The sequence below is a fragment of the Crocuta crocuta genome, unplaced genomic scaffold, assembly GCF_008692635.1.
Source record: "Crocuta crocuta isolate KB4526 unplaced genomic scaffold, BGI_CrCroc_1.0 scaffold384, whole genome shotgun sequence".
NCBI lineage: Eukaryota > Metazoa > Chordata > Mammalia > Carnivora > Hyaenidae > Crocuta > Crocuta crocuta.
The window spans coordinates 39,206-52,648 of record NW_027532182.1 but is presented as its reverse complement, the minus strand read 5'-3'; the positions used below and the strand labels follow the sequence as shown (position 1 = coordinate 52,648).

The 13,443-nt window shown below is 37.5% G+C and overlaps 1 protein-coding gene across 1 annotated transcript in view; it reads left to right on the top strand.

Moving 5' to 3' along the window:
- The window catches only part of FBXO3 (F-box protein 3), a gene marked incomplete at its 5' end in the record, with an annotated part of 28,191 nt that overhangs the window by 3,767 nt on the left and 10,981 nt on the right, over positions 1-13,443 (top strand). The window contains 3 exons of the mRNA XM_077777517.1: positions 7,606-7,720; positions 9,478-9,682; positions 10,805-10,850. Coding sequence (XP_077633643.1) covers positions 7,606-7,720; positions 9,478-9,682; positions 10,805-10,850 — 366 coding nt within the window. The remainder of the gene's footprint in view (positions 1-7,605; positions 7,721-9,477; positions 9,683-10,804; positions 10,851-13,443) is intronic.

The following is a 13,443-nucleotide window of genomic DNA, read 5'->3' as shown; positions in this document are numbered from 1 at the left end:
ATTGGCATTCCCAGGTTCACTGCTCACTGTCCTGTACCTAGTGGTTGGAGGTGAGGTTGTCAGATACTTCCTTGATGGCCGTTTCACTTCCAGGCACCAGTTATCTGGGGGTTATGCTGTGAGGAATGGGGTAAAAGCTGTTTGATCTCTGGAATGCTGGGGATTCTGGGGGTGCCCGGCCTGTGAGGTATAGGACTGAGTCAGGAACTAGCTACTCACCTCAGGGGCCACGGTCCCTGACTCAATCTCAAGGTTATGGAGATGGCAGATACAAAGGAAACTTGGAAAGCAAATGGGCATTGGGCTTGGGGAAAGTTGTACAGTTGTACAACTTGAAAGTTGTACCTTGAAATTACAGTATATTAATATATCTTCTACCAGTCTATCTAATGGTATATAACACGTGACTTCAAATTCCATATTTACTTTACATGTGGGCTTAGAACTTCAGATTTGAAAGGAGTCTTTGAGACCATTTAGACCAGAGGTTGGTGAATTTTTTATTGAAATGATCAGATAGTAAATATTTCAGTCTTTGAAAGATAGATGCTGTCTGTCACAGCTATTCAACTCTACTGTTATTGTGGGGAAGCAGCCATGTACAGTTCAGAGTCAGATGGGCATGGCAGGGTTCCAAGAAAACTTTATTTACAGAAACAGGCTGCAGGCCGGGATTTGGGCTGCAGGTTGTAATTTGCCAGTGTCTGGTTTATACCACTTCCCTTGTTTTACAGGTGCAGAAACAGGCTCAGAGAATTTAGGTGACTTCACAAGGTCCCATAACTAGTAAGTGACAGAGGTAGAACTTCAGTCTAGGTTTGAGTGCCAGGAAAGCACTTTATTAAGCACAGGAAACTTATTTAACCTTCACTATAATTCTCTCAGGTAGGTAGTATTTTTCCCCATTTGGCAGATGAAACAGATTAAAGAGGTGAAATAACTTGCCAGAGATCACACCGGTAGTGGGTGGTAAAGCTGGGATTTGAACCCGGTCTAGTTGTGCCCCAAATTCTGCTACAGTAGGATGCCCCTCTAAACCTTGATTTTACTGTATTTAAACATGTATTTCCTTATATTTCTCTCTCATTGTCATTGTTTTACTTTTTTCTGTCCAGCTATCTCTTCTTCAAGAAATTCTTATTTTCTTAAGGTTATATGTTAAATGTCCAACATGTAGCACTAACTATACCAATGTTAGTTTCCTTCCTCATCAGTTTCTGGTTCGGGCAATGATTCAGCTTGTTTTCTTTTGTATTAAACTTTTTTTTAAGTAAACTTTTTATTTTGGAGTAATTGTAGATTACAGGAAGTTGCAAGATAGTACAGAGAGTCCTTGTACACGCCTCACCCAGTTTCAGTTTCCCCTAGCGAATCTCCCTGTGGAATATTTGTCAAAACTAAAGTCTTCATTGGCATATAACTACTAACTAAATTCCAGACTTCATTTGGAATTTCACCATATTTTCTATTAATATCTCTTTTTGATTCTGGAATTCAATCCAGAATACCGCATTGCCTCTAATTGTCATTTCTCCTTAGGGTCCTCTGGTCTGTGGCAATTTCTCCATCTTTCCTTGTCTTTCATGATCTTGACAGTTTGAAGGAGTACTGGTCAGGTATTTTGTAGAACGTTCCTCAAAACAGCTTTGTTTGAAGAATTACTTACGATTAGATTGGAGTAATGGGTTTTTAGAAAGATTATCATCCACATGCTATCACTAGTGGTGTTAACTAACATACAGAAATGTGTGTGGATTACAAGTGTACAACTTGATAAATTATCACAACATAAACATGACCATTGTAACACCCTCCAGGTCAAGAAGTAGAATGATCTGGGGCGCCTGGGTGGCTCAGTCAGTTAAGCGTCCGCCTTTGGCTCAGGTCATGATCTCATGGTGCGTGGATTTGAGCCCCACGTCAGACTCTGTGCTGACAGCTAGCTCAGAGCCTGGAGTCTGCTTCGGATTCTGTGTCTCCCTGTCTCTCTGACCCTCCCCTGCTCATGCTCTCTGTCTCTCTCTCAGAAATAAATAAAACATTTTTAAAAAGAAAAGAAGTAGAATGATTTTCTGTACCTAGAACCCACCCATCTTTCTCAGAGGTAACTGCTATCCTGATTGCTAATGCCACTGGGTAGTTTTCTCTCTTTTTGAACTTTATATGTGACATAATTAAGTCTATATTTTGTATGAATTATTTCTATTTTGTCTGTAAGACTCAAATGCATTGTATGTAACAGTAGCTTGTTCATTTTTGTTGCAGTATAATCTACCATTATACGGGGCAGCTATAATTTATAGATTCATTCTACTGTTGATGGATATTGGGTTATTTCTAGTTTTTGGCTATTGTAAATAATGTTATAAATAATTTTTGGTGTATATATGAGTATATTTTTATCAAGTTAACATTGAGGATTGAGTTTCCTAGGTTGTAGAGTATGCTTATATTAAACTTCAGAAGATACTATTAATTTTCCAAAATGACTAAAACTTTACATTCCTACCAGCACTTTAACATTGTCATTCTTGGGGTGCCTGAGTGGCTCAGTCGGTTAAGCGTCCAACTTCGGCTCAGGTCATGATCTCGCGGTCTGTGGGTTCGGGCCCTGCATCGGGCTCTCTGCTGACAGCTCAGAGCCTGGAGCCTGTTTCAGATTCTGTGTTTCCCTCTCTCTGCCCCTCCCCAGCTCGTGCTCTCTCTCTCTCTGTCTCAAAAATAAATAAATGTTAAAAAAAAATTGTCATTCTTTTTTTTTAGCCTTTCTAGTGGGTATGTAGTGGTGGTTTTAATTTGCATTTCCCTAAGGATACTGAATAATGACAGTTTTATTGCTAGCTTTCCAATCTTCATGTCATTCATTTCTTTTTCCTGTTATATTACACTGGCTAGGGCCTTCAGTATGATGTTGGATAGAAATGCTGAGAGTGAGCATCCATATCTTTCTAATCACAGAGGGAAAGCTTTCAACATTTCTCCTTTAAAGATGATGTTTGCTGTAGGTTTTTTGTAGCTATTCTTTATCACATTGAAGAAAGTCTCTTCTGACCCAAGTTTGTGGAGAGATCTTTGTGTTTTATTTTTTTATTTTAAAGTTTATTTATTTTTAACGGAGCCCTTGATAGCTCAGTTGGTAGAGTGGAAGACTGTGAACTTTATTTATTTTTGAGACAGAGAGAGGGAGACAGAATCCCAAGCAGGCTCCACACTGTCAATGCAGAGCCCGACATGGGGCTTGAACTCACAAACTTTGAGATCATGACTTGAGCCAAAATGAAGAGTTGGATGCTTAACCAAATGAGCTACCTAGGCCCCCCTATTTTTGACTCTGTGCTTTAAGTTTTTTGTAATGTTTATTCATTTTTGAGAGAGAGAAAGCCTGAGCATGAGCATGAGCAGGGGAGGGGCAGAGAGAGAGGGAGACACAGAATCCAGAGCAGGCTCCAGGCTCTGAGCTGTCAGCACCTCACGAACTGTGAGATCATGACCTGAGCCAAAGTCGGACATTTAACCAACTGAGCCACCCAGGCCCCCCTGTCTTTGTGTCGATACTTGAATTTTTGTCAAATGACTTTCCAGCCTTGTGATTATCACATGATTTTCCTACTTCATTCTTTTAATATGCTGAATTGCATTCATTGATTTTTCTGAATATTAACTTTGTATTTCTGGAATAAACATACTTTGGCTGTAATATCCTTTTCGTATGTTGGTTTTGGTTTGCTAGTATTTGATTGGGGTTTTTACATCCATGTTCATGAGAGACTTTGGCCTCTAATTTTTCCTTCTTGCAGTGTTCTTGTTAGGTTTTGGAATCAAGATGATGCTGGCCTTATAAAACAAGTTGGGAAGTGTTGCTTCTTTTTCTGTTCTCCGGAAAAGTTTATGTAAGCTTGGTATTATCTCATGCTTAAATTATTAGTAGAATGCACCAGTGAAGCCATTTAGTCATGGAGTTTTCACTATAAGAAGGTTTTAAGTTAAAGATACAATTTCTTTATTAGATAGAGGACTATACAGATTTTCTATTTATTCTTATGTCAGTTTTCTAGGAAATTGTCCACTTCATTTATATATTCTAATTTATTGCTGAAAGTTTTTGATAATATCCTTTTGTTTATGTGATGTTTGTTGTTAGATCTGTAGTGATTTCACTTTTCCATTTCTGATACTATTTGTGCTTTTTCTATTCTTGATCAGTCTTGCTGTAAGGGTTAATCTTAATAGTTTTTTCGAAGAACTGGCTTTAGCCTTTGTCAATCCTCTCTATATTCATTTCTTATTATTTTATTAATTTGTCTGATTTCTTTCTGAGTTTACTGTGGCTTTTTCCTTTATCTGAGATAGTTAGATCATAAATTTTGAGGTTTTCTTGTTTTCTTCAGATGCATTTGCTATAAATTTCCCTTTAAGCATAGCTTTAGCTTCATCTCTTAAGGTCTAATGTGTTGTATATTCATTTACGTGCAATTCAAAATTTTTTCTGATTTCTTTTTATTTCTTCTTTGACCCGCAGGTGATATAGAGATGTATTGCTTGATTTCCACATATTTGGGTTTTTTGGGTTTTTTTTTTTTTTTAGTAATCTTCTTAATATAATTTATATTTTAATTTCATTGGATCAGAGAATATACTCTGAGTTCAGTCATTTGAAATTTGTTGTGATTTGTTCTCCATGCATATCATCTGTTCTCTAGCATATAATCTGTTTTGGTAAATGTTCTATGTACTCTTGAAAAGAATGTATTTTTAGCAATTGCTGGATTCAGTACTATATATATAATTAGGCAAAAATTGTTAATCTTTTCCACTCTTACTGATTTATTTTATTTTATTTTTGATTTTTGTCTACTTGTTCTATTAGTTACTGAGGGGGTATGTTAAAGTTTCTCAGTGTGGTAGGCAGAATTCTGAGATAGCTCCAAAGATTCACCCCCGCTGTACATGCCTGGTATAATAATAGCCTACCTTTAAGTGTGAGTGGTGCTGTGGAGATAATTGATTTCAGTCATATTATTAGGTAATATATGACAAAGGTGAATGGGCTTTGCAGATTTAATTAGGGTCCCAAATTAGTCAAATTTGAGTTAATTATTAACCAAAATTAAAATTATCCTGAGCAGGCCTGACCTAACCAGGTGAGCCCTTAAAAGGAACCAGGCCCTTCTAGAAGGCAGAGAGATTTGAAGCATGGATATTTTATAATGGCTTTGAATAGCAAACTGGCCTGTTGTGATGAGGGCCAGGTGATAGGGAATGGCAGGTGGCTTCTGGGAGCTAAGGGCCTCAGTCCTGCAACTGCAAGGAAATGAATTCTGACCATTGCCAGTGAACTTGGAAGAGGACCTAGAGCAGAAGATGCATAACCTAAGATGCATAGCAGCCGGAGTTGACACAGTGATTTCAGCCTGTGGGACCCGTGTGGAGGATCCAGTTCAGTCATGTCCAGACTTCTTACCTACAGAAATTGTGGGGCAGTGAATGAATGCAGTTTTAAGCTGCTAATAGCACAGCAATAAAATACTAATAACTATGGTTATGGATAGATCTTTTTTTCTGTTTTAGTTCTGTTATTTTAAAAATTATATTTTGAAGCTGTGTTATTAGCTACACAAAATTAGTATTATAGTGTTTGTGTAGTGAATTTAACCTTGTTGCCATTACGAAAAGCCCTGTTATTTCTGATAACGCTGTGTGTCTGAAAGTCTGTTTTGTGTAATGTTGGTAGAGCTATTTTAACTTTCTTTTCTGTGTCTACATCTCAAAGATGTTTCTCTTATATATGATTGTATTTTGTTTTGTATCTTGTCTGTCAGTTTTATTTATTAGATTATTTATTTATGTTTAATGTAATTACTATTACATTTGGGTTTAAATATATACCTCCTATTTGTTTTTTATTTGTGCTCCTAAACAGATGTTCCTTTTTTTCTATTCTTCTTAATTAGTTTTTATTCTGTACCTCCCTTTCTTATGTAAGTTTTTTAGTGATTACCATAGATCTAAAAGCATGCATCTCTGACTTAATTAAAATCTATTGTAAATTAGTAATTTTACCACTTCCCAGACAACACAAGAACCTTAGAATTAACTCCATTTATCTCCCTCTTGCCTTTTGTATTCTAGTTTTTGTGATCTTAATTTTGAACATATTTTCTATCCCTGAAAACATTATTATTTAAAAAAATTTTTTTTTATGTTTATTTTTGAGAGAGAGAGAGAGCATGAGCTGGGATAGGCAGAGAGAGAGAGGGAAACACAGAATCTGAAGCAGGCTCCAGGCTTCAAGCTGTCAGCACAGAACCCAACGTGGGGCTCAAACCAAGGAACTGTGAGATCATGACCTGAGCCAAAGTCGGATGCCCATCTTACTGAGCCACCCAGGCGCCCCATTTTTTGTAATTTTTTAAAGGACGGACTGCTACACCTGATTTTTTTAGATTTTTTTTCATCTAAAAATGTATGTATTTCGTCTACACTTTTGAAATATAAATATTCAGTGGGTATAGAATTCTAGTCAACAGTTATTTTTTTCAGCACATTAAAGATACCATTTTTTCTGGCTTCTGTTGTTTCTGTTGAGAACGTAGCTGTCAGTCTGATTGTTGTCCTTTTGAAGGGGACTGTATGCTTTCCTCCTTCTTTGGCTGCTTTTTAAGATATCTCTTTGTTTTTGAGTTTCAGTGGTTCCCCAATAACGTACCTAGATAGGATTTTCTTTATAACTGTTCTCCACCAGCTTTATAGTGCTTCTTGAATCTGTGGTTTGATGTTTTCATCAGTTTTGGAAAATTCTCTCAGTATTGCTGCAGAAAGCCTTGCTCAGCTTCTCAGCCACATGTTTGCTTTCAGACTTGGCACTTGGCCTCAAAGACAAGGTTGCTCCAGAGGCCCAGCTGAGCTCTCAGTTTCCCTGTTCTTCTGACTGCTCCTCTCCCCCAGTCCCCACTGTCTTTGAAGTTCTGCAAAAGGCTTGAAACCAATTTTCTGTTTCTGGCTCTCAACAAGAAGTTTGCTCCAACAAGCTGGTGAGCCATTGCTGGAAGTGAATCCCTTCTCTTGGTATTTGTAATCACTTCCAGCTTTTTAAAGCTGGAATATATGGCAAGCTTAAAAACGTGCAGAATTGGATTGAGGTTAATGGCTTCTCCACAGCATGAACTTATACCCACCTATGCCCTGTATTTCTCATTAAGAGACTATGTTAAGACACTTGAACAACATCAGTTTGGAGAACTGAAGAGGTTTTATATTTTTTAGTGTTAGATTAAGAAAAATGAGATATAGCCTAAAGTTTACAGCATAATGTGAAAAAATTACTGTGGCTCTCCCTGCTGCCTACCTTTCCATATCTTACTGAGTGCCAGTGTTTTCCCTAGAAAACTGAGGAATTTCCTTCTTGGTGCTTCAAATGTCAGAGCCTATCCAAAATGGTAATAATGTTACACTGAATTTTCCATCTATTTCCCTATATTTCAGCAGTGCAATTTGGACAGGATTCACTTGCTCTTAAATTGTTTCACTGGCTAGCAGAAGATTGTATTTCTCCTTAGATGTAAGGCTTATTGTTCCTTCTTAATTTGCTGTTTCATATATTTGCAGAGGGTGCCCGTGAGGAAGACCTAGACGCAGTGGAAGCTCAGATTGGTTGCAAGCTTCCTGATGATTATCGATGTTCATATCGTATCCACAATGGGCAGAAGTTAGTGGTTCCTGGGTAAGACATTTGCCATTTGGATTATTTTTATGATGCAAATTATTTCCCAGAATGAAAATAAACAAATACAATTTCTACTTACTCTTAACAGATTAAAGGAGTATAGGAATTCCCTCTTCTTCCTTGTAAGAATCCAAAAGACAAAAGCTAGGGGTGCCTGGGTGGCTCAGTTGATTAAGCATCTGACTTTGGCTCAGGTTGTGATTTCACAGTTCGTGGGTTCAAGCCCTGAGTCCAGCTCTGTGCTGATAGCTCAGAGCCTAGAGCCTGCTTCAGATTCTGTGTCTTGTTCATGCATGGGCTTATTCTCTGAAAAATAAATAAACATTAAAAAAAATCTTTAAGCAAACAAAACAAAATCCATTGCTTGGGTTTGATTTTACTAAAATAAATATGTCTCTTGCATGCAGTATTTCTTTCAATGCATCCTTATACTTACAAAACAAACAGGGGCACCTGGGTGGCTCAGTCGGTTGGGCATCCGACTTCGGCTTAGGTCATGATCTCATAGTCTGTGGGTTTAAGCCCCGCATCGGGCTCTGTGCTGACAGCTCAGAGCCTGGAGTCTGCTTCAGATTCTGTGTCTCCTTCTCTCTCTGCCCCTCCCCTGCTCACTCTCTGTCTCTCTCTCAAAATAAAAACATAATAAAATTTTTGAAACAAACCAAGTCTGATTGGGGTTGGGACTATTCAGGCATAGCCCATAATTAAATGGCCTAGTTTTAAAAGGAAATATTCATTGTGGAACGTTTTGGCAAAAGCAGGCGATATAGTAGCTGTCAAATTCATTCACAGTATTAAAAACTGTATACTTTGGGTATAATCCTTTTGTTCTTCTATGAAAATTAAGCTATTTCAGAGACATTGCACTAACTGAAAATGCTCATAAGAGTTTAGGGAGAACTTTACATTGTTCTTAGTGGAAGGTGGTGTGTCTTTGTGTGTGAAGAATCATATGAGACTGTTTTAGATCAAGGATGAGTGAGTACAGGTTGATCATACTGAGATTATAAAGTAGTATTCAGAAATCAAATATTGGGCAGTTAGGACTAGATAAGCCTAAATTACTGGCTGCTTTTTTCTAGTCTTTTTTTTCCTGTTAAACTGAAACTTACAGAAATGGAAACATTGTCATATTTCAAGAGCAAATAGGAAAGAACTTTAATAAAAGAGTTTTCCAGAATTGACATGACAAACAGGTCATAGTTTCTACACAAGGATTTGTATCTATCTGCAGTGCAAACAGTGAAACTTAGGATAGGAATCCTATCATCAAGGATTCCTTCCATCAAGGTCCCATCAAGAACCAATACCTATGTTCTCATTTATATGCAGTGAGATCAGTTTAGACCCCATGCAACTGAAGTTTATAAAAATTTGGGCAAGGTTTAGGTTGATTTACATTGATATTGTCTGGAAGAGTAGGATAAGTTAAAGTTGTAGTAAGATAAAAGTATCAGAATTTACACCTTCAAACATTAAAATAGTCAAACATGCGTATATAGCAAAACTATAGCAAATCAGCATATCATGACAAGATAGTCTTGAAAGCAATATCATGATTTTTCATATAAATCAGAATCTTTCCACTCAAGTGTTTGAATATAAAGCATTTGTAGTGTTTTTGGTGTTCCCGCTTTAGAATGGACATGTTCATCAGTTCTAATAAAGCTGTTGTTGTAAACATCCTTCATCAAAAGGATGAAGCACAACTGGTTAGCACTGCAATTGATTACATTTTGAGTCTCTCTTCTCAGGTTGTTGGGAAGTATGGCGCTGTCCAATCACTATCGTTCTGAGGATTTGTTAGACGTGGATACGGCTGCTGGAGGCTTCCAGCAGAGACAGGGACTGAAATACTGTCTCCCTCTAACGTTTTGCATACATACTGGTTTGAGTCAGTACATAGCAGTGGAAGCTGCAGAGGGCCGAAACAAAAATGAAGTCTTCTACCAATGTCCAGTAAGTAGAGACTGTTTTTAAATATGGCTGTAAGATGTGTTCTGACAAGTGTGTAAATGTGTGCGTTAGGAGTTTCCAGGGCTGTAGAATGGGTATAGAGCATCATACAATTTAATATAGACCCATCTAATTGGAGGGCTAATATTTGGCCATGGTTTTCTGACATAACGAAATTCCAGAAGACGTTGGACAAATGATGCAAAGCACTGTGCACACAGAGGGCGGTCTGTGATATGTGTTAAGGCAATTTAAATTCAAGGAAAACGAATGAGATTTTGTTGAAGTAATATATATTTCTAACTTAATTTCTAACGTAAAAAACTTAGCTTTGGAACACCAACTGATTCACATTCTGAGTGCAATAGAAACTTTTTAAACTCTTCATTAGATAGTTGAGTTGTTGAAAAATGTGGATCATTTTTTTGGAGGCTTTTGTTATGGTTGTAGTATAATCACAGAACATGTGGTGTTTGGTTTCATTCTCATTTCTTCAGTTTGTAATTTCGTAGTTGTAGATCTTCTGGCTTCATTTTTGCCAAGTTGTGAACTTGTAACTGAAAAGAAGAATTTAAAATAGAAAATCATAGATAATTTCAGAGACGTGACTCCAAATAACATTTAAAATATTTAAAGAGATTTCACAGCTTTTATTTTCTTCCTTAAGCATTTTCATGTCTTTTAGCTCATGTCTGACCTGCTCCCTCTGTCAGGTTGTAGGATGATGGCTTGGTCTCTCCAGTTACTGAGAGAAGTGACCAGCCTAGGGTTGTCACGTCTCTTGACTCTGAATCAGAGCCCCTTCCCAATAGGCTGTGTATCTTCTTACCTTAACTTCTTAAAGGATAATTTTTTATTTCATTGTAACAGTAATAGCAGTTCATAAGCCGTTTAACTATTACTGTGAAGTGCCTGGCAGTCTTCTAAGGACTTTCTAGAAGGGGCCTAAATACAGAAATCCTAAGAGCAAGGACTGAAAAGTATAAGGAATGCCCGAGTGTTGGTGAGAGCACTTGCTATTTTTATCGATTTTGCCTTGTCTCCAGGGAAAGATACAGGTAACAAACAATGAGAAATTAACTAAAATGTATTTTTCTCAATTATAATATTTTTGTTCTCGCCTAGGACCAAATGGCTCGGAATCCAGCTGCTATTGACATGTTTATCATAGGTAGGACAAAAACCATCTTCCTTTTCCTTTTTCCTTCCTGGTCAAAAAAAATGAAGTCGGTAAAAACTTTTCCAGTTACTTGATCAGCTGACAGTTTAAACTTGTCCTTCTTAAGTCTTGCTGGTTTATAAAGTACTGCATCTAGGCTCTTATTCAAATAGCACTTATACTTTGAATTTCTTTTCTATTTGGGGAAAAAGCCATGCCCTGCATAATCTTGTGCTGCTGGGACTCTGCTCTAGAACAGTGAAATGAGTAGAATTACTATGAGTACGTGTGAATGCATATACACGTGAACTTTCCATCAATCATATTAATACATAATTAGAGATAGAGATAGATAAAACTACTTTATACCTATACAGTCTGTGGTGCCAATTATAGTAAAATAAAATACTGATGAGTCACACTAGAGATCTCCAAACAGCCGTCTTCAAAAACCAGTGTAAACTGGGCTCCATGAACTCCTTGGCACAACTAGTTTTTCTTGACCTTCAAAGGTATTTCTCACAGGATTTTGAGAACAAAACGGTTTGTATGCAATTGCAGCTCACCCCTTTGCTATTCATCCAATCTTGTTTTGCTTATATTTTCCTCCCTTAAGGACTTCCTGACTATCCATTCTGCTTTTTAAAGGCACATATTAAACACCCCCATATATTAAGAGTAAAGAGGCCTTGGAGGCTAAGGTGTCTGCATTTAATTATATCTCCTAATTGGAACCTCGAACAGAGTATTAGTCTCCATTTGTTCCAAACTGTGACACATTCCGGGTTTGTGGTATACTTCACAATATCAAGAAACTCTTTCTCCTGCGTAGTAAGTTACAAAAAACTGTTTAACTTAGCCTCTAGCTTTTAGCTCCGCCTGATTCATGTAGCCTATTGTTTCCAAGTTAAGTGCCTCTGGGGGTTATGCCCCTTCTCATTGCCTTCTTTGGCATCTTTGCATAGCACATACCTTCAGAGATGATCACCATGGCTCTAGAACAGTGGTGCTACTAATTTATAAACTAAAGGCTCCCTGAACTCCAAGGTAAGCTACCAGCTAAGCTCTGAGTTTCATATTCTTAGTTTGGTGCTGGTCTGACATGTGTGGAAGGCCCCACCACTACCGCAGAGTACTAAGGTCTGATAAATACTATTCTAGTAGCTGGGATTCCTCCTGGAATAAGAGAGCAGCAAAGCAAAAGATTTGAGATGCATTGAGGGAGGAGAGATGAAGTAAGAAGTTAGTGCTGGGAGGAGAGATAAGAAAGCAGTTTCCTGGGGCACCTGGGTGGCTCAGTTGGTTAAGCATCCAACTTCGGCCCAGGTCATGATCTCATGATTTGTGGTTTCAAACCCCATGTCAGGCTCTGTGCTGACAGCTCAGAGCCTGGAGCCTGCTTCAGATTCTGTGTCTCCCTCTCTCTCTGACCCTCCCCCATTCATGCTCTCTTCTGTCTGTCTCAATAATAAATACATATCAAAAAAAAAAAAACTTCCTTTTAGCTGCGTTGATAAAACTCCAATGTTATCAAAGAGACACCAAGATATAGGCTTACTTTAAAAGGTAAACTACGTTGGAATATATAAATTACATCTTGATTCAACTAAGTTTGATTTTCTTGGAATTTTTGGTAAAACACAAGATGGAATCTCCTGGTGTTTAGTGAATTATTTTTTTAAATATATTTTTAAATGTTTTTTATTTATTTCTGAGAGAGAGAGAGAGAGACAGCGTGAGCAGGGGAGGGTCAGAAAGAGAGGGAGACACAGAATATGAAGCAGGCTCCAGGCTCTAAGCCAGCTGTCAGCACAGAGCCCGACGCGGGGCTCGAACCCACAAACCATGAGATCATGACCTGAACTGAAGTCGGACGCTCAACCGACTGAGCCACCCAGGCACCCCTTAGTGAATTATTAATAGATATTTAAGAAAACTAGAATCTGCGTTCAGACAAGTTGAGTAGTGAAGACTGCCTAGAAAATTTTGTCCTCATTTTAAAGAATACACTTGAGTGTGTATCGTAATAAATTAGGATACATTAAAATACAACACACCAATTTCTTTTTTGGGTAAACCATGAAAACTTTGTGATTGTCTCACTGTAACATATTATTCCATGAATTATACAAAATGATGTTTTAAACTTTACAGGGAAATTACTAGTTCTATAAACAAAATTGTAGCTTCTGTGAATTTTAATGACATTATTCATGTGGCTCCTTACTATCTTGTTCAGAGTGGATAGATGGTAGGTGATCATTTGAATACAATAACATTCAGTAAGTAAAGGGTCAGAATAGGCCATTCATTAGTAGACATTGAGAAAAGAGCCTTCTGTTGTAGTTGCCCTTCTCTCGGTTGATGCCCTTAAAAATTGAAAGCTAGAAACCCTAAGACCCAAGCTTAAATTATTTCTTCTATTATTCTCTAAATAGTAGAATGGTAAGTAAATACTATACATTTAGCTCCAATGTTCAGCATGACAGAATGTAAGAACTGGGTTAATAGAAACAAGATTATAGAGAAAATCCATACAGAAAAACATTGATTAAGGGACTAATATTGCCAGGCACTGAGTTGTATTAATCATAGATAATGGGAG